The sequence below is a fragment of the Oryctolagus cuniculus genome, chromosome 3 (genome assembly GCF_964237555.1).
Source record: "Oryctolagus cuniculus chromosome 3, mOryCun1.1, whole genome shotgun sequence".
In the NCBI taxonomy this organism is placed as follows: domain Eukaryota; kingdom Metazoa; phylum Chordata; class Mammalia; order Lagomorpha; family Leporidae; genus Oryctolagus; species Oryctolagus cuniculus.
This window is the reverse complement of record NC_091434.1, coordinates 166,700,534-166,720,903: the sequence shown is the minus strand read 5'-3', so window position 1 is coordinate 166,720,903 and position 20,370 is coordinate 166,700,534. Positions and strand designations below refer to the sequence as shown.

Sequence of the window (20,370 nt, the reverse complement as noted above, 5' to 3'; positions counted from 1 at the left end):
TCATAGATCCTCCGAAAAATCCAGCAAACCAAGCCTGCTTCCTACAGAACCAGGAAAAGCACATCAGGGGAAGATGCTATAGAACTTTTTTTTTTTTTTTTTTTTTTTTAGCAACACAAAATTGTTGTGACCACCACTTGATAAGCTCAAGACTACATGTCCAAAGTTCCACCACAGTCATACCTGAAAACACAGTTGTCCTTGTCTCAGGACCTTATTTTCTTGCACACTGACCACTTTGTATCCAGGCGAGTCTCACCTGGATCCGCATGGAAGACCCTGGGCCATTTGTGTGTATCCCAGCTACTGAGGCTCTAGGAATTTTGAGTCTTAGTTTTACAGCTAACAAAGGGAAGTGAACAATGTTAGGCTGGTTATAATGTGTCTTCAGTATTCCAACTTACAGAATCTGCTGCAGTTAGAAAATACTAAAAATACTAATAATAAAAAATAATAAAAGCAGGGGCCAGTGCTGTGGCACAGCATGTAAAGCCACCACCTATGCTACATGGGCATCCCAGATGGGCACCAGTTTGAAGTCCTGGCTGCTCCATTTCCAATCCAGCTCCCTGCTGATGGGCTTGGGAAAGCAGCAGGGGATGGCCCAAGTTCTTGGGCCCTGGCACCCATGTGGGAGACTGGGAAGGAGCTCCTGGCTGCTGGCTTTGACCTGGCCCAGCCCTGACCATGGTGGCCATTTGGGGAATGAAGCAGTGGATAGAAGACCTCTCTCTCCCCTGCATCTCCCAACTCTGCCTATCAAATAAATAAAATGAATGTTAAAAAAGAGAAAATAATAAAAACAAATGAATTTAGTATTCTATTTATAAAGTTAGAATTATAAAGTAAGTCTAGGGAAAGCAGAAGGGACAGAATAATAAAGCAAAAATTAATGCAATTTAATATAGAAATATATAAGATTACTAAAGAATAAAGCTTTTTTAAAAAAACTAATATAGAGAAAACAACAAATCTTGCATAAAATTAGAACAAAGGAGAAATTATGACAGATATGGAGAAAATTCATGTAGTTACTCTGAGAATGTTTTGTAAACCTTGATGTGAACAAATTCGAAAAATGTTTGAAGTAAGTGATTTTCTATAAAAATATCAGTTTCAAAACTGACTGCAGAAAAGTTGGGAAACTAAGTAGACCATATCTGTAGAAAAAACTGATTCTATGTAAATGTTTTCTTGAAAAATAGTATTGTAGAGAAAACTACAGAACAATTTACGTGTAATTTCTGATAGAAAAGTCCTAATTAAAATTTTCACAAATAGAATTCATCACAATAATTAGTGTTCATTCCATGGGTTATTTAATAGGAGCTATGCCTGTGAGTGAGAAATAGCCCTTGAGTTCATCATTTCGTTAATTTCATTTAAAATAGTGTCTGGACTGATGGGCTTTTGGCATCTTAGGGGATTTCAGCCTGGGGCTTCCTCTGTGTTCTTTTTTTTTTTTTTTTTTTTTTGACAGGCAGAGTGGACAGTGAGAGAGAGAGAGACAGAGAGAAAGGTCTTCCTTTTTGCCGTTGGTTCACCCTCCAATGGCCGCCGCGGCCGGCGCGCTGCGGCCGGCGCACCGCGCTGATCCGATGGCAGGAGCCAGGAGCCAGGTGCCTTTCCTGGTCTCCCATGGGGTGCAGGGCCCAAGCACCTGGGCCATCCTCCACTGCACTCCCTGGCCACAGCAGAGGGCTGGCCTGGAAGAGGGGCAACCGGGACAGAATCCGGCGCCCCGACCGGGACTAGAACCCGGTGTGCCGGCGCCGCTAGGCGGAGGATTAGCCTAGTGAGCCGCGGCGCCGGCCTTCCTCTGTGTTCTTTATGCTAATTATTAGTGTCTAAAATTTGAATTAGGCGTTTTTGTGAGATTGTTGTCTCTGTTCTCACTAGAGTGTAAGCTCCATGAGGGCAAAGAACATTGTTTTGCTCATCACTGTGTAAGATTTAGCACAGACTTCTACCTAATAGTTTTAGCACTTAACACACAGAATATACTCCATAAATATTTGTTGAATCAGCAGCATTAAGATACTTAGAGGGACAGCTGACAGTCAGCTAGGAGGTTTTGATTTGATCTCATGTTACCTGATTTGATTTTCCTTAGTCTGACTAAAGACATGACTGGAAAGGAAGATGTGTACCGGGGTCCAGCCATCAGGGCCCTCTGCAGGATCACTGACGTAAGTTCTCTGTTCGTGTCACTTATTTGAAGGAACACTGTTTGCCCGTGGCCATGGTTAGAAAGATCTTGTAGTCAGATTTTTTGAATCTTCAATATAAGAGAAACGTGACTACCAGAAAGGCTTTTGTGACTCCAGCTTTTTTTTTTTCCTTCAGATTGTTTTTTCCTTTATTTATATTATTCTGTTTTCCATTTTTGCCCCCTTGAGCCGTTGTGTTCAGAAAACCCTTTTGAAATGGATTAAAGAAAACACCCGAATTGTGGGACACAGATCTCTTGGAATTTGAGATATTCTTAGAGCTAGACAGGAGAGCAGGAAACAGGGCAGCTCTAAGGAACTCAGACAGTCACTGTGCTGATCCATCCTGTACCAGCCCTCAGCCCACTTGTTCAGATGAGCTGGTAGTGTGTGTCCAGCCGGCTCTGTGCCAGGTTGTTAACCTGGGCCTGGTCTGTTGTATCTGGAGGGACGAGACCACGAAGTATCAGACTGTGCTTGTCTAAGAACTCTGAATCGGAAAGGTTGAGATGAAGAGCAGGCCAGGTGTGGCCGAACAGTTTGAATAGTAACTAGATTTCAGGCCCGGCTATAGTTTACGTGTAGGTTTACAACCCTCAGGTTTTGAAGGGTGGTAGGATCAAGTTGTAAATCTGGATCCTAGAAGGAATAATAGAAGTGATGTAATCTTTTTTGCTCTCCTGTTTTGTTTTTGTTGTTTTTAGCATTAACTTGGCAGTGTAAAACTTAACCCTGCCAGTATTAGCCAAAGAACCTTTCTTTTTATCTGAATATCGATCATGGTTATTTACTCATCTTTATCTGCCGCTGCTTTCCCAGTGCTAAGCTTTTTCCCAGTTAAAGTTAAAAAGAGCTTTAGTTTCCAGAGGATCTCATGTTGAGGGTGCATTGTTGTAGCATGTTATCTGAAATAATCAGGGTTTGCATTATTAATTCATATGATTCTCTGGTTCCATACATAAACGTGGAGAGGTAGCTTCAGGGTTTCAAAAGTAGCCTCCATCCCTGTGCGGGAATTTCTTTGTAACGTCCCTGAGAGAGTCAGCCCTGCCCTGTGAATTTCCCTCAGACAGGTATTCTTCACCTAGACAGTGTACTTCACTGTTACATGGATTCTTCTTTAAGTTCAATGGTAAATGTTGTTTCTTGAAACTTCTGAGTGGTTGCCTGGTTCTGTCATCTGGGATATCATTACGGTATTATATGGTAATCTTTTTCATCTAAATGTCTGCATGAAACAAATATATGGCTGGTTTTTGTAAACGATGTTGAAGTAGTAATTTTTTATGAAAATGTTTTGCTTCAAGACCTTTTTCTTTTTGAATGTATTAGGGAACAATGTTGCAAGCCATTGAAAGATACATGAAGCAGGCCATTGTGGATAAAGTGTCCAGTGTATCCAGTTCAGCATTGGTGTCTTCCTTAGTAAGTGAGCAGTTAGCGTTCTCATTTTTATAGGTGGTACAGTTTCTAGTTGCAAAAAACAAAGTATCACTGTGGTTCTTTTATAAATGAAACACTTAACACACGCTTCTGTTTATCCAAGTGTATTCAATCTCTAGGAGCATTGAACAATTAAAATAGGCTGTTAAAAGCATGAACTTTTCATAGATTTAAAGGGTTTTGGGAATCTGAACGTTATATTTTACATAAATGAATGTGTGTGTGTGTGTGTGTGTGTGTGTGTGTGTGTGTGTGTGTGTCAGGGGGAGGGAGGGTGGGTAAGGGCCACAGGGGACGGGGACAAGCCAAGGGTCGTTCTGTTTTAAGATCTTCCTTGATGACTGCGCATGTGTCTGTCCTCTCTTTGCTCATGTCTTTGCCCTCAGCTTCCCTTGGTCCCCTAGGAACCTGTCTGTGTCTTTTAATCAAAGTCTCCTGTAGCACTTCTGGGTTTTTCTCCTGGGAAGCAGTCTTTGTTTTAGTAATAGGTTTTTCTGTTTTTCAACAAAACAAAATTTATTCAGTTAAAACTATTGGTTGTGTTTGATTAAAATCAGTTACCAATGTGGGACTGCATCAGGGTGTCTGAATCAGAGGAGATCCTGATTCCGGAATAGAACTGTTTGAGTTTTACAGCAGGGGGTATATGTAAGGGGACTTCAAAACATTTGTGGAAAAATGAAATGAAAAGTTTATTTTGGCACAAAAAAATTGAAATCCATGCATACTTGTACTCATGTTTGCAAAGTGGTACTGGGGAACGTGTTTCTGGTTTACCAGTTGCCCCAGGAATAGGACTTCATATAGACTACAAAGATACAAAATTTCCTTTCTTTTGGAATATTTCTGTTGATTTTCCAAGAAAGCTGACTCATGTTTCTCTTTATCTGTTGCCACTTCCCCCGTCCTGTGTTTATTAGCACATGATGAAGATAAGCTATGACGTGGTGAAGCGCTGGATCAATGAAGCCCAGGAAGCTGCATCAAGTGACAACATTATGGTCCAGGTACTGTCACCCTCATTCGCTTGTCTCAGGATCAGCTTTCTTTTAAGCCTGTGTTTTAGGGGCAGTGTGTCGGTTCCTCCAGATGAGCGTTATCTAGAGGCACATTCTTTGGCATGTGAGGCAGCCTAATTGTGCCTGTGGTCAGGTAGGTGTCTCACTACCCCTGTCAGGACTTTCGCTGGTGCCAGAGCTGTGGCTCAGGACCTAAGCCACCATGCATGTCACCAGCTTCCCATTTCGTATCCTTGGTTCAAGTCCTCACTGCTCACATTTCTGATCCACCGCCCTGCCACTGCACCTGGAGTAGCAGTAGAAGATGACCTAAGTACTGAGGCCCCTGCACCCACGTGGGAGACCTGGGTGGAGCCCCTGGCTCGTGGCGTTAGTCTGGCCCAGCCCCCAGCTGTTGTAGCCATTTGGGGAGTGAACCAGCAGATGGAAGATCTTTTCCTCTCCCTGTTTCTCCTTTTCTCTATGTCACTTGGCCTTTCAAATAAATAAATCTTTAGGAATAAATAAATAAATAAAATCGTTAGGAAGAGAAAAAAGAGCTTAGAAGGAGCTAGATTACCCCTGTAGGGAGGGAATGTTCAGGACACATTGTTAGATGCAGTAATAGATCAGAGGCTCATTCCCAAGCTCCTTCACATGGCATTGCAGTCTTTTATTTGAAAAATAAATTATGTGTAGGATGTTAATTCCAGGTTTATCAGGCCTTGATTACAGACATAAAAATAAAGAACAGGATTTGTTTTTGTGAAACTTTAAAACCATTTTGTCAAAAAGATATCTTTTTGATATTTATTAGGCTATTCCTTATTAAAATGAGCAAGATTAAATTTTTAACTGACAATTTTATGTACAGTACTCCATATGTATTCAAAAGTGCACTTACTTGCGCCCACTCAATGTTGAAAACTTCTCGTGTCAGCATATTCAGTTATGTGGAAGCGAGCATACTGATTTTTCCTTGGGAAACGTTCACCACCTAATAACTGATCGTTTTGTTCATGCAAAGCATCATGGCAACGGTACTTGTTTAGTCTACTTTAGAAGATTAATCATTGGGCCACTAACATGGCCACAGGTGATTGAAAGCCATTGAAAGAGACTGGAAAAACTTGGTACTGAGAGCCCTTGTGCTAGGGATGTGTGGGCCAATGTTGCACTGGCCAGGGTCATCTTCAGGTTGTGTGTCAGCTTCTGTGTACTTGTTCTGTCTGAAAGTATAACTTCTGAAGTAAATTGGAAACACTTATCCTTTTTTTTATTTATTTATTTTTTTTTTTTTATTTTTTGACAGGCAGAGTGGACAGTGAGAGAGAGAGACAGAGAGAAAGGTCTTCCTTTGCCGTTGGTTCACCCTCCAATGGCCACCGCGGCCGGCGCACCGCGCTGATCCGATGGCAGGAACCAGGTGCTTTTCCTGGTCTCCCATGGGGTGCAGGGCCCAAGCACTTGGGCCATCCTCCACTGCACTCCCTGGCCACAGCAGAGAGCTGGCCTGGAAGAGGGCCAAACGGGACAGAATCCGGCACCCCGACCGGGTCTAGAACCCAGTGTGCTGGCGCCGCAAGGTGGAGGATTAGCCTAGTGAGCCGCGGCACCAGCCACTTACCCTTTTAGTCATGCTGGTGTTTAGTGTGAAAAAGAAATTTTGTTATTGTACATGTGATTTGGTATCTTTTTATTAAACAATCTTTTTTTAATTTAGCCATGTGATTTCTATTTTCTGTTTTGTCTGTTTTCTAATCTGTGTGCTGCGTTCTTTTTCTTGTTCTGTAGTACCACGCACTGGGAGTCCTGTATCACCTTAGAAAGAATGATCGTCTTGCTGTTTCCAAGATGCTGAATAAGTTTACTAAATCTGGGCTCAAGTCACAGTTTGCTTACTGCATGCTCATCCGAATTGCCAGTCGCTTACTTAAGGAGACCGAGGATGGGTGAGTGTTCTGCCCTAAACCTGAGTTATTTTCCACTTGCACGTTAATGCATCTCAGAGTTTACTTCTCTTAAGAATAGTTTCTGAGCAGTGCTGACTTTATAGATGAGTTTGATGTTTTCCAAACTTAAAAAAAGATTCCTAGTAACAGCATTTCTTTTACCTTAATGTGCATCCTCATATAGATGCTTAATAGATTATGGTTACTAATAATACATCAAATTGATATATATCGTAGTATGTACAAATCATTAAATGTGAAGGCTGGATGGGACATGAAAAGTCATGTTGTTTATCCATTATTTTATAAACAAGAATGTTGAAATACTGCATTTAACGGTTTTCCCAAGATGGTCCTATATGTCTGAGGTACATGTGACCTTATCAAGTGTACTTTACCAGCCTTTGGGGAGCCGGGGCAGGGGCAGAAACAGGAGAGGTTTTTGAGGTGTAGGAGGCTGGAGGTGAATCTAGGGAACAAAGACCCCCTTCCAGAGCCGACAAAGCTCATTGCTGAACTTGTACAGAGGTTTCTGTGTGACCTGGAAAGCTGAAGTGTAACTCATAGAATGATCTCTAGACTCTGCAGCTATTCAATACCAGAGCACTGCTGAGAGAGGAAGCCGTCTGTCCTTCACATCACTTATAAACAGTAGAGAGCTGAATCATTAAAGCTGCAGCAAAGTGCAAATCCAGATTAACTAGGATCTGCTAACAGCAAATAAGGACCTGCACTTTTCTAGTGATTAGAGTTATGTGCCTCAGTCTCTGCTTTGTTAGCAGTGTCTGGCAGACAACCAGAAAGAGGTACATAAGCCAGGAGATGTGACCTATTAGCAAGAGAAAGAGAGCAGTCGGTGGACTCTCACTCTCAGACAATCCAGATATTTATAGGCAATGACTTTAAAATAATTGTTGTAAAGATACTAAAGAATATAGTGGACAAGATGGACGAAATGTGTAAGTGGATAAGAAATTTAGCAGTGAAATAGAAACTAGAAAAATACAGTTATTTTTACTTGAAAGACTTAAATGTCGGATGAACATAGCGGGAGATTAGAGAACTTGAAGATAAAACATTAGAAATTGCCCGAACTCAACAAATATGGAAAAAATTAAGTAAAAAAGGAATGGAAATCTGAAGCTTTTAGAAAATAAAAAAAATTCAACATATGTGATGAGTCTCAGAAGAAGAGAAAGAGAATGGAACAAATTTAATATTTGAAGAGATGATAGAATTCTAGAATTCATGAAAAGCATCAGCCAGAGATCCAAGAATATCAGTGAAACACAAGTTAGATAAATAAAAGAAATATCTTAATATATATCCTAAGTAAAAGGTTGAAAACAAAAAAGGAAAGAATAAGCAAAACCTTGAAAATAGTCGAAGGAAAAAATGTTACTTCATATTCAGGGAAGTGAAAACTAGAGTAACAATAACTTCTTATCAGAATGGATGCCAGAAGATAACAGATATCTTAAATTAGGTGAAATAAGCAGCCATCAACCTGGAGTTCATGCCCTGTAAAAATATCCTTCCAAATAAAGGAAAAAATGGAGAAATGTTCAACAGGAAAACAACTTGAAAGGATTTGTGTTGAGAATACCTGCATTATAGAAGATGCTAAACAAAGTATTTTGTGCCCCCACCCCCAAATATATAATAGGTAAATGCCTGGATCTTTGGGGAGGATTTAAGAGCAATAGAAAGGGTGAATATGGATCGAAAGGCCATGGTGGGGGAGCCAATGCTATGGCACAGCGGGTTAAAGCCCTGGCCTGCAGTGCTGTCCTCCCATATGGACACTGGTTTGAGTCCTGGCTGTTCCATGTCTGACCAAGCTCCCTGCTAATGTGCCTGGGAAAGCAGCAGAGGATGGCCCAAAAATCTTTGGGCCCCTGTACCTACGTGGGAGACCCGGAAGAAACTCCTGGCTCCTGGCTTTGGATCAGCTCAGCTCCAGCCATTGTGGGCATTTGAGGAGTGAACCAGCAGATGAAAGGCCTCTCCCTCTCTCTGTCTCTATCTCTCTCTGTAACTGTGTTTCAAATAAATAAAATAAATGTTTTTAAAAAAAAAGACCATGGGAAAATTTTAAATGCACAAAATTATGTCTCAAAATAAAAGTAGATTTGGGGGTTTATAATACATACAGAAATAGATTACAATAATATAAGAAGCTTGTGGGAGAGAATAGAATTAGACATTTGTAAGGTTTTTATGTTGTTCATGAAGGAGTATAGTACAGAGTGATAGGTTTAATGTTGTGATCTCTTAAGGATGAATATTGTAACCACTAAAAAAAAAACTATGAGAGATAATTATTTTAAATGTCAACAGAGAAGATAAAATGGAATACCAAAAAAATATTCAGTTGAGTTTTCTGCTTCCAGTAATGATGATGTAGCTTGGTCAGATTAACTCTCCTATAAATAATGATTGTATCGTTAGTACAAAAACATGCCCACTCCCAACAAAGAAGATGTAGCACTCTCTGAAGGTAGTGGGAGGTGGTTGGTGATGGTAGGCAAAGGTGGCAGGAAGACGTGCCCGGAAGATGGCTACACTCTGTCAAACTTGTATTTTTCCAGTTCTTCTTCTTCTTTTTCTTTTAAGATTTATTTATTTACTTGAAAGATGGGGTGGGGGAGACAGACCAGACAGACAGACACACCTTTTATCCACTGGTTCACTCCCCGCCATGGCTGTGTCTAGGCCAGGCTGAAGCCAGGTGTCTGGTGGCGGGAGCCCGTATACTTGTGTCGTCCTCCAGTGTCTTCCCAGGCACATTAGCAGGAAGCTGGATTGGAAGCAGAGCAGCCAGACCAGCACTCTGCTATGGGATGCCAGTGTTAGAAGCTGCAGCTTAACCTCTGTACCACAGAACCACCCCATGTGACTGTCCTTCTGAGAGCATTCTGTAATTCCTGGGTGTGAGAGGGCGGAAAGCTGCAGTTTTTACTGGACAGAGTGGTCAGAACGCAACTGGAGCTTGGAAGAATGACTCAACACTTAGGATGAAAACCCTAGAAAGGAAGGAGCCACAAAAGAAGTGAGTCCCAAAATTTTAAACTTTGTGGAAAATTATTGGCTGACCACTGAATCGTGCATTAGGGCTCCAGGAAAGCGAGCAGGAAGCAGGAGCTGCAGGCTGAAAGAGCTGATTGGGGCATTTGGCTGCCGCATCCTGGGGCTGGGGGATGTTGGACTTGGAGCCCAGCTAGGCGGCCTGCTAAAGAAACGTGAGTTTTACAGTCTGCGGTCTTTCATTCACAATGCCTAATAGACAGTAAGAAATTACATGAAGTGTAAAGAACTTGACAGATGTGACCAGTTGTCAACGAGAAAAAATAATCATGACCCAGACATTGGAATGAGCAGAAAAAAACATAGTTTTTTTTTAAATCTTTTTATTTTTATTTTTACTTGAGAGGCAAAGAGACAGAAAGAGCTCCTGTTTGGTGTTTTGCTCCCCAGACGCATGCAATGGCTAGAGTCCACTCAGGCTGATGCTGGAAGCCAGGAGCCCAGTTGAGGTCTCCCCTGTGGGTGCAGGGACCTAACCACTTAAGCCGTCACCACTGCCTCTCTGCTCTGTATTAGCAGAGTGCTGGCATTGGGAGCTGGAACTCAACCCAGGTACCTAATGTGGGCGTCCTAATTGGCAGGTCAACATTAGGCCAAATGCCCTTTCCAACCAACAAAAACATTAAAACCTCTATTAGAAATCTGTCCAAGGCTTTAATGGAAAATAATTACCATAAGTGAACAGGGAAAATGGAAACTGTGAAAAAGAACCAAATAGATATCTTAGAGCTTGGAAATACTCAGAATTCAACCTGAGAAGGAGAACTCAGATGATGAAAATATATGAAGAGATTTGTTACAAGGAATTGGTGTGTGCAATATCTTTTTTAAAGAGTTGTTTTACTTCAAAGTCAGTTACAGAGAGAGGAGAGGCAGAGACAGAGGTCTTCCTTCCGTTGGTTCACTCCCCAATTGGCCGCAACGGCCATAGCTGGGCCAATCCAAAGCTACGACCCAGGAACTTCTTCCAGATCTTCCATGTGGGTGCAGGGACCCAAGCACTTGGGCCATCCTCCACTGCTTTCCCAGGCCATAGCTGAGAGCTGGATCAGAAGAGGAGCAGCCGGGACTCGAACTGGTGTCCATATGGGATGCCAGCACTGTAGGGGGCAGCGTTAGCCGCTACGCCACACCGCTAGCCCTGGTGTATGCATATTGAGACTGGTTAAGCTGGTCCAGAGTCCACAGGGTAGGCAGTCAGGAAGGGAAGGCGGGCACAGGCAGAACTACTGTCTGTGTGGGGGACTGCTCGTCTTACATCTTCCTGGATGCAGCAGGATGCTACTGGGGTGCACTTTCATCTTCACAGCCTCCTCAGGTAAGTATCCGAGCTCATTGTTAGTGAGATTTGCTCTCCACCCAAGTGTAGAACACAAATACGTAGCGCAGATCCCCCTCACTCCAGCTCACGGGAACTCATTCTTCACTGCTTTCCGAGCCCTCGCCGCAGCGTGTCCTGGAGGTCCAGGCTTTACAGGCAGTCTCTGAAGCCCCACCAGAAGTGTCCTTAAAGACCAGATTCTAGTAACAGCCTGTTCAGAGCAGTGTGGCTGAATCTGTCCTGTTCCTCAGGAGGCTTCCAGCTTCCACTACTACCTGATTCCAAAGGCAGTTCCACAGATTCATGCACTTCACCCACAGGTACCAACAGCTGGGTGTGTTTTTAATGCTGCCACAATACATTCTCACAAATATGACAGCTTATAATAATGACCTTATCTCAGAGTACTCCAGGTTAGAATTTCACTGTTGGTCCTCTGGAACTAAAGTCAGGGTGTTGGTAGTGTGCCATTGCTCACTAGAACTTTGGGGAAGAATCTACGTCCCGTGTCATTTACATTGTTGGTCTGGTTCATCTGCTTGTAGTTGTAGGTTGCAGGCTTTTAGCCCCAGGTGGTCTGTGCCCATATAGGCCGACTACACTCCTCCTCATACTTCCAGTGAGCTGCCGAGAGACTCCCCTAGTCCTGTGCGTGCCGGGTTCATGTGAGGGAGAAGCTGAGGACAGAGTGGAGAGGGCGCATTTGAGGGAGAAGCTGCAGGTGGACAGAGTGGAGAGGGTGCATGTGAGGGAGAAGCTGAGGACAGAGCGGAGAGGGCGCATGTGAGGGAGAAGCTGAGGACAGAGTGGAGAGGACACATTTGAGGGAGAAGCTGAGGATAGAGTGGAGAGGCTGCATGTGAGGGAGAAGCTGAGGACTGAGTGGAGAGGCTGCATGTGAGGGAGCAGCTGCAGGAGGACAGAGTGGAGAGGGTGCATGTGAGGGAGCAGCTGAGGACAGAGCGGAGAGGGTGCATGTGAGGGAGCAGCTGCAGGAGGACAGAGTGGAGAGGCTGCATGTGAGGGAGCAGCTGAAGACAGAGCGGAGAGGGTGCATGTGAGGGAGCAGCTGCAGGAGGACAGAGTGGAGAGGGCGCATGTGAGGGAGAAGCTGAGAACAGAGCGGAGAGGGCGCATGTGAGGGAGAAGCTGAGGACAGAGTGGAGAGGGCACATGTGAGGGAGAAGCTGAGGACACAGTGGAGAGGGTGCATGTCAGGGAGCAGCTGAGGACAGAGTGGAGAGGGCGCATGTGAGGGAGAAGCTGAGGACAGAGTGGAGAGGGCGCATGTGAGGGAGCAGCTGAGGACAGAGTGGAGAGGGCACATGTGAGGGAGAAGCTGAGGACAGAGTGGAGAGGGCGCATGTGAGGGAAAAGCCGAGGACAGAGTGGAGAGGACGCATTTGAGGGAGAAGCTGAGGATAGAGTGGAGAGGGCGCATGTGAGGGAGAAGCTGAGGACTGAGTGGAGAGGGCGCATGTGAGGGAGAAGCTGAGGACAGAGTGGAGAGGGCGCATGTGAGGGAGCAGGTGAGGACAGAGTGGAGAGGGCGCATGTGAGGGAGAAGCTGAGGACTGAGTGGAGAGGCTGCATGTGAGGGAGCAGCTGCAGGAGGACAGAGTGGAGAGGGCACATGTGAGGGAGCAGCTGAGGACAGAGCGGAGAGGGCGCATGTGAGGGAGAAGCTGAGGACTGAGTGGAGAGGGTGCATGTGAGGGAGAAGCTGCAGGTGGACAGAGTGGAGAGGGTGCATGTGAGGGAGAAGCTGAGGACAGAGTGGAGAGGGCGCATGTGAGGGAGCAGCTGCAGGAGGACAGAGTGGAGAGGGCGCATGTGAGGGCGCAGCTGAGGACAGAGAGGAGAGGGCGCATGTGAGGGAGAAGCTGAGGACAGAGCGGAGAGGGCGCATGTGAGGGATCAGCTGAGGACAGAGCGGAGAGGGCGCATGTGAGGGAGCAGCTGAGGACAGAGCGGAGAGGGCGCATGTGAGGGAGCAGCTGAGGACAGAGCGGAGAGGGCGCATGTGAGGGAGAAGCTGAGGACAGAGCGGAGAGGGCGTATGTGAGGGAGAAGCTGAGGACAGAGCGGAGAGGGCGCATGTGAGGGAGAAGCTGAGGAAAGAGTGGAGAGGCTGCATGTGAGGGAGAAGCTGAGGACAGAGTGGAGAGGGCGCATGTGAGGGAGAAGCTGCAGGAGGACAGAGTGGAGAGGGCACATGTGAGGGAGCAGCTGAGGACAGAGTGGAGACGGCGCATGTGAGGGAGAAGCTGAGGACAGAGTGGAGAGGGTGCATGTGAGGGAGAAGCTGAGGACTGAGTGGAGAGGGCGCATGTGAGGGAGAAGCTGCAGGTGGACAGAGTGGAGAGGGTGCATGTGAGGGAGAAGCTGAGGACAGAGTGGAGAGGGCGCATGTGAGGGAGAAGCTGAGGACAGAGTGGAGAGGACGCATTTGAGGGAGAAGCTGAGGATAGAGTGGAGAGGCTGCATGTGAGGGAGAAGCTGAGGACTGAGTGGAGAGGCTGCATGTGAGGGAGCAGCTGCAGGAGGACAGAGTGGAGAGGGCGCATGTGAGGGAAAGCTGAGGACAGAGTGGAGAGGCTGCATGTGAGGGAGAAGCTGAGGACTGAGTGGAGAGGCTGCATGTGAGGGAGCAGCTGCAGGAGGACAGAGTGGAGAGGGTGCATGTGAGGGAGAAGCTGAGGACAGAGCGGAGAGGGCGCATGTGAGGGAGCAGCTGAGGACAGAGCGGAGAGGGCGCATGTGAGGGAGAAGCTGCAGGAGGACAGAGTGGAGAGGGTGCATGTGAGGGAGCAGCTGAGGACAGAGCGGAGAGGCTGCATGTGAGGAGCAGCTGCAGGAGGACTGAGTGGAGAGGGCGCATGTGAGGGAGAAGCTGAGGACAGAGTGGAGAGGGCACATGTGAGGGAGAAGCTGAGGACACAGTGGAGAGGGTGCATGTCAGGGAGCAGCTGAGGACAGAGTGGAGAGGGCACATGTGAGGGAGAAGCTGAGGACAGAGTGGAGAGGGCGCATGTGAGGGAGAAGCTGAGGACAGAGTGGAGAGGGCACATGTGAGGGAGAAGCTGAGGACAGAGTGGAGAGGGCGCATGTGAGGGAGAAGCCGAGGACAGAGTGGAGAGGACGCATTTGAGGGAGAAGCTGAGGATAGAGTGCAGAGGGCGCATGTGAGGGAGAAGCTGAGGACTGAGTGGAGAGGGCGCATGTGAGGGAGAAGCTGAGGACAGAGTGGAGAGGGCGCTTGTGAGGGAGCAGGTGAGGACAGAGTGGAGAGGGCGCATGTGAGGGAGAAGCTGAGGACTGAGTAGAGAGGCTGCATGTGAGGGAGCAGCTGCAGGAGGACAGAGTGGAGAGGGCACATGTGAGGGAGCAGCTGAGGACAGAGTGGAGAGGACGCATTTGAGGGAGAAGCTGAGGATAGAGTGGAGAGGGCGCATGTGAGGGAGAAGCTGAGGACAGAGTGGAGAGGACGCATTTGAGGGAGAAGCTGAGGATAGAGTGGAGAGGCTGCATGTGAGGGAGAAGCTGAGGACTGAGTGGAGAGGCTGCATGTGAGGGAGCAGCTGCAGGAGGACAGAGTGGAGAGGGCGCATGTGAGGGAGAAGCTGAGGATAGAGTGGAGAGGCTGCATGTGAGGGAGAAGCTGAGGACTGAGTGGAGAGGCTGCATGTGAGGGAGCAGCTGCAGGAGGACAGAGTGGAGAGGGTGCATGTGAGGGAGAAGCTGAGGACAGAGTGGAGAGGGCGCATGTGAGGGAGCAGCTGAGGACAGAGCGGAGAGGGCGCATGTGAGGGAGAAGCTGCAGGAGGACAGAGTGGAGAGGGCACATGTGAGGGAGCAGCTGAGGACAGAGTGGAGAGGGCGCATGTGAGGGAGAAGCTGAGGACAGAGTGGAGAGGGCGCATGTGAGGGAGAAGCTGAGGACTGAGTGGAGAGGGCGCATGTGAGGGAGAAGCTGCAGGTGGACAGAGTGGAGAGGGTGCATGTGAGGGAGAAGCTGAGGACAGAGTGGAGAGGGCGCATGTGAGGGAGAAGCTGAGGACAGAGTGGAGAGGACGCATTTGAGGGAGAAGCTGAGGATAGAGTGGAGAGGCTGCATGTGAGGGAGAAGCTGAGGACTGAGTGGAGAGGCTGCATGTGAGGGAGCAGCTGCAGGAGGACAGAGTGGAGAGGGCGCATGTGAGGGAGAAGCTGAGGACAGAGTGGAGAGGCTGCATGTGAGGGAGAAGCTGAGGACTGAGTGGAGAGGCTGCATGTGAGGGAGCAGCTGCAGGAGGACAGAGTGGAGAGGGTGCATGTGAGGGAGAAGCTGAGGACAGAGCGGAGAGGGCGCATGTGAGGGAGAAGCTGCAGGAGGACAGAGTGGAGAGGGCGCATGTGAGGGAGAAGCTGAGGACAGAGTGGAGAGGGCGCATGTGAGGGAGAAGCTGAGGACAGAGTGGAGAGGGCGCATGTGAGGGAGCAGCTGAGGACAGAGCGGAGAGGGCACATGTGAGGGAGAAGCTGAGGACAGAGTGGAGAGGGCGCATGTGAGGGAGAAGCTGAGGACTGAGTGGAGAGGGCGCATGTGAGGGAGAAGCTGAGGACACAGTGGAGAGGACGCATTTGAGGGAGAAGCTGAGGATAGAGTGGAGAGGCTGCATGTGAGGGAGAAGCTGAGGACTCAGTGGAGAGGCTGCATGTGAGGGAGCAGCTGCAGGAGGACAGAGTGGAGAGGGTGCATGTGAGGGAGCAGCTGAGGACAGAGTGGAGAGGGCGCATGTGAGGGAGCAGCTGCAGGAGGACAGAGAGGAGAGGGCGCATGTGAGGGAGCAGCTGAGGACAGAGCGGAGAGGGCGCATGTGAGGGAGCAGCTGAGGACAGAGCGGAGAGGGCGCATGTGAGGGAGAAGCTGAGGACAGAGTGGAGAGGGCACATGTGAGGGAGCAGCTGAGGACAGAGTGGAGAGGACGCATTTGAGGGAGAAGCTGAGGATAGAGTGGAGAGGCTGCATGTGAGGGAGAAGCTGAGGACTGAGTGGAGAGGCTGCATGTGAGGGAGCAGCTGCAGGAGGACAGAGTGGAGAGGGCGCATGTGAGGGAGCAGCTGAGGACAGAGAGGAGAGGGCGCATGTGAGGGAGAAGCTGAGGACAGAGCGGAGAGGGCGCATGTGAGGGAGCAGCTGAGGACAGAGCGGAGAGGGCGCATGTGAGGGAGCAGCTGATGACAGAGCGGAGAGGGCGCATGTGAGGGAGCAGCTGAGGACAGAGCGGAGAGGGCGCATGTGAGGGAGAAGCTGAGGACAGAGCGGAGAGGGCGCATGTGAGGGAGAAGCTGAGGACAGAGCGGAGAGGGCGCATGTGAGGGAGAAGCTGCAGGAGGACAGAGTGGAGAGGCTGCATGTGAGGGAGCAGCTGAGGACAGAGTGGAGAGGGCGCATGTGAGGGAGAAGCTGCAGGAGGACAGAGTGGAGAGGGCACATGTGAGGGAGCAGCTGAGGACAGAGTGGAGACGGCGCATGTGAGGGAGAAGCTGAGGACAGAGTGGAGAGGGTGCATGTGAGGGAGAAGCTGAGGACAGAGTGGAGAGGGCGCATGTGAGGGAGAAGCTGAGGACAGAGTGGAGAGGACGCATTTGAGGGAGAAGCTGAGGATAGAGTGGAGAGGCTGCATGTGAGGGAGAAGCTGAGGACTGAGTGGAGAGGCTGCATGTGAGGGAGCAGCTGCAGGAGGACAGAGTGGAGAGGGCGCATGTGAGGGAGAAGCTGAGGACAGAGTGGAGAGGACACATTTGAGGGAGAAGCTGAGGACTGAGTGGAGAGGCTGCATGTGAGGGAGCAGCTGCAGGAGGACAGAGTGGAGAGGGTGCATGTGAGGGAGAAGCTGAGGACAGAGCGGAGAGGGCGCATGTGAGGGAGCAGCTGAGGACAGAGCGGAGAGGGCGCATGTGAGGGAGAAGCTGCAGGAGGACAGAGTGGAGAGGCTGCATGTGAGGGAGCAGCTGAGGACAGAGCGGAGAGGCTGCATGTGAGGGAGCAGCTGCAGGAGGACTGAGTGGAGAGGGCGCATGTGAGGGAGCAGCTGAGGACAGAGTGGAGAGGGCACATGTGAGGGAGAAGCTGAGGACACAGTGGAGAGGGTGCATGTCAGGGAGCAGCTGAGGACAGAGTGGAGAGGGCACATGTGAGGGAGAAGCTGAGGACAGAGTGGAGAGGGCGCATGTGAGGGAGAAGCTGAGGACAGAGTGGAGAGGGCACATGTGAGGGAGAAGCTGAGGACAGAGTGGAGAGGGCGCATGTGAGGGAGAAGCCGAGGACAGAGTGGAGAGGACGCATTTGAGGGAGAAGCTGAGGATAGAGTGCAGAGGGCGCATGTGAGGGAGAAGCTGAGGACTGAGTGGAGAGGGCGCATGTGAGGGAGAAGCTGAGGACAGAGTGGAGAGGGCGCTTGTGAGGGAGCAGGTGAGGACAGAGTGGAGAGGGTGCATGTGAGGGAGAAGCTGAGGACTGAGTAGAGAGGCTGCATGTGAGGGAGCAGCTGCAGGAGGACAGAGTGGAGAGGGCACATGTGAGGGAGCAGCTGAGGACAGAGTGGAGAGGGCGCATGTGAGGGAGAAGCTGAGGACTGAGTGGAGAGGGCGCATGTGAGGGAGAAGCTGCAGGTGGACAGAGTGGAGAGGGCGCATGTGAGGGAGCAGCTGAGGACAGAGTGGAGAGGGCGCATTTGAGGGAGAAGCTGAGGACAGAGTGGAGAGGGTGCATGTGAGGGAGCAGCTGAGGACTGAGTGGAGAGGGCGCATGTGAGGGAGAAGCTGCAGGTGGACAGAGTGGAGAGGGTGCATGTGAGGGAGAAGCTGAGGACAGAGTGGAGAGGGCGCATGTGAGGGAGAAGCTGAGGACAGAGTGGAGAGGACGCATTTGAGGGAGAAGCTGAGGATAGAGTGGAGAGGCTGCATGTGAGGGAGAAGCTGAGGACTCAGTGGATAGGCTGCATGTGAGGGAGCAGCTGCAGGAGGACAGAGTGGAGAGGAAGCAGGTGAGGACAGAGTGGAGAGGGCGCATTTGAGGGAGAAGCTGAGGATAGAGTGGAGAGGCTGCATGTGAGGGAGAAGCTGAGGACTGAGTGGAGAGGTTGCATGTGAGGGAGCAGCTGCAGGAGGACAGAGCGGAGAGGGCGCATGTGAGGGAGCAGCTGAGGACAGAGTGGAGAGGGCGCATGTGAGGGAGAAGCTGAGGACAGAGCGGAGAGGGCGCATGTGAGGGAGAAGCTGAGGACTGAGTGGAGAGGGCGCATGTGAGGGAGAAGCTGCAGGTGGACAGAGTGGAGAGGGCACATGTGAGGGAGAAGCTGAGGACAGAGTGGAGAGGGCGCATGTGAGGGAGAAGCTGCAGGAGGACAGAGTGGAGAGGACGATTTGAGGGAGAAGCTGAGGATAGAGTGGAGAGGCTGCATGTGAGGGAGCAGCTGAGGACAGAGTGGAGAGGCTGCATGTGAGGGAGCAGCTGCAGGAGGACAGAGTGGAGAGGGCGCATGTGAGGGAGCAGGTGAATACAGAGTGGAGAGGGCGATGTGAGGGAGCAGGTGAATACAGAGTGGAGAGGGCGCATTTGAGGGAGAAGCTGAGGACAGAGCGGAGAGGGCGCATGTGAGGGAGAAGCTGAGGACAGAGTGGAGAGGGCGCATGTGAGGGAGCAGCTGCAGGAGGTCAGAGTGGAGAGGGCGCATGTGAGGGAGAAGCTGAGGACAGAGTGGAGAGGGCGCATGTGAGGGAGCAGCGGAGGACAGAGAGGAGAGTGCGCATGTGAGGGAGAAGCTGAGGACAGAGAGGAGAGGGCGCATGTGAGGGAGCAGCTGAGGACAGAGCGGAGAGGGCGCATGTGAGGGAGCAGCTGAGGACAGAGCGGAGAGGGCGCATGTGAGGGAGCAGCTGAGGACAGAGCGGAGAGGGCGCATGTGAGGGAGAAGCTGAGGACAGAGCGGAGAGGGCGCATGTGAGGGAGAAGCTGAGGACAGAGCGGAGAGGGCGCATGTGAGGGAGAAGCTGAGGACAGAGCGGAGAGGGCGCATGTGAGGGAGAAGCTGAGGAAAGAGTGGAGAGGCTGCATGTGAGGGAGAAGCTGAGGACAGAGCGGAGAGGGCGCATGTGAGGGAGAAGCTGCAGGAGGACAGAGTGGAGAGGCTGCATGTGAGGGAGCAGCTGAGGACAGAGTGGAGAGGGCGCATGTGAGGGAGAAGCTGAGGACAGAGTGGAGAGGGCGCATGTGAGGGAGCAGCTGAGGACTGAGTGGAGAGGGCGCATGTGAGGGAGAAGCTGCAGGTGGACAGAGTGGAGAGGCTGCATGTGAGGGAGAAGCTGAGGACAGAGTGGAGAGGGCGCATGTGAGGGAGAAGCTGAGGACAGAGTGGAGAGGACGCATTTGAGGGAGAAGCTGAGGATAGAGTGGAGAGGCTGCATGTGAGGGAGAAGCTGAGGACTGAGTGGAGAGGCTGCATGTGAGGGAGCAGCTGCAGGAGGACAGAGTGGAGAGGGCGCATGTGAGGGAGAAGCTGAGGATAGAGTGGAGAGGCTGCATGTGAGGGAGAAGCTGAGGACTGAGTGGAGAGGCTGCATGTGAGGGAGCAGCTGCAGGAGGACAGAGTGGAGAGGGTGCATGTGAGGGAGAAGCTGAGGACAGAGTGGAGAGGGCGCATGTGAGGGAGCAGCTGAGGACAGAGCGGAGAGGGCGCATGTGAGGGAGAAGCTGCAGGAGGACAGAGTGGAGAGGGCACATGTGAGGGAGCAGCTGAGGACAGAGTGGAGAGGGCGCATGTGAGGGAGAAGCTGAGGACAGAGTGGAGAGGGCGCATGTGAGGGAGAAGCTGAGGACTGAGTGGAGAGGGCGCATGTGAGGGAGAAGCTGCAGGTGGACAGAGTGGAGAGGGTGCATGTGAGGGAGAAGCTGAGGACAGAGTGGAGAGGGCGCATGTGAGGGAGAAGCTGAGGACAGAGTGGAGAGGACGCATTTGAGGGAGAAGCTGAGGATAGAGTGGAGAGGCTGCATGTGAGGGAGAAGCTGAGGACTGAGTGGAGAGGCTGCATGTGAGGGAGCAGCTGCAGGAGGACAGAGTGGAGAGGGCGCATGTGAGGGAGAAGCTGAGGACAGAGTGGAGAGGCTGCATGTGAGGGAGAAGCTGAGGACTGAGTGGAGAGGCTGCATGTGAGGGAGCAGCTGCAGGAGGACAGAGTGGAGAGGGTGCATGTGAGGGAGAAGCTGAGGACAGAGCGGAGAGGGCGCATGTGAGGGAGAAGCTGAGGACAGAGCGGAGAGGGCGCATGTGAGGGAGAAGCTGCAGGAGGACAGAGTGGAGAGGGCGCATGTGAGG

At 50.1% G+C, this 20,370-nt stretch overlaps 1 protein-coding gene across 2 annotated transcripts in view; it reads left to right on the top strand.

The window, feature by feature from the left end:
• The window catches only part of COPG2 (COPI coat complex subunit gamma 2), a 121,739-nt gene that overhangs the window by 33,737 nt on the left and 67,632 nt on the right, over window positions 1–20,370 (top strand). For both annotated transcript variants that reach the window (XM_070071310.1, XM_070071311.1), the window contains exons 6-9: window positions 2,114–2,189; window positions 3,543–3,635; window positions 4,574–4,660; window positions 6,446–6,603. In XM_070071310.1, the coding sequence (XP_069927411.1) occupies window positions 2,114–2,189; window positions 3,543–3,635; window positions 4,574–4,660; window positions 6,446–6,603 (414 nt within the window). The remainder of the gene's footprint in view (window positions 1–2,113; window positions 2,190–3,542; window positions 3,636–4,573; window positions 4,661–6,445; window positions 6,604–20,370) is intronic.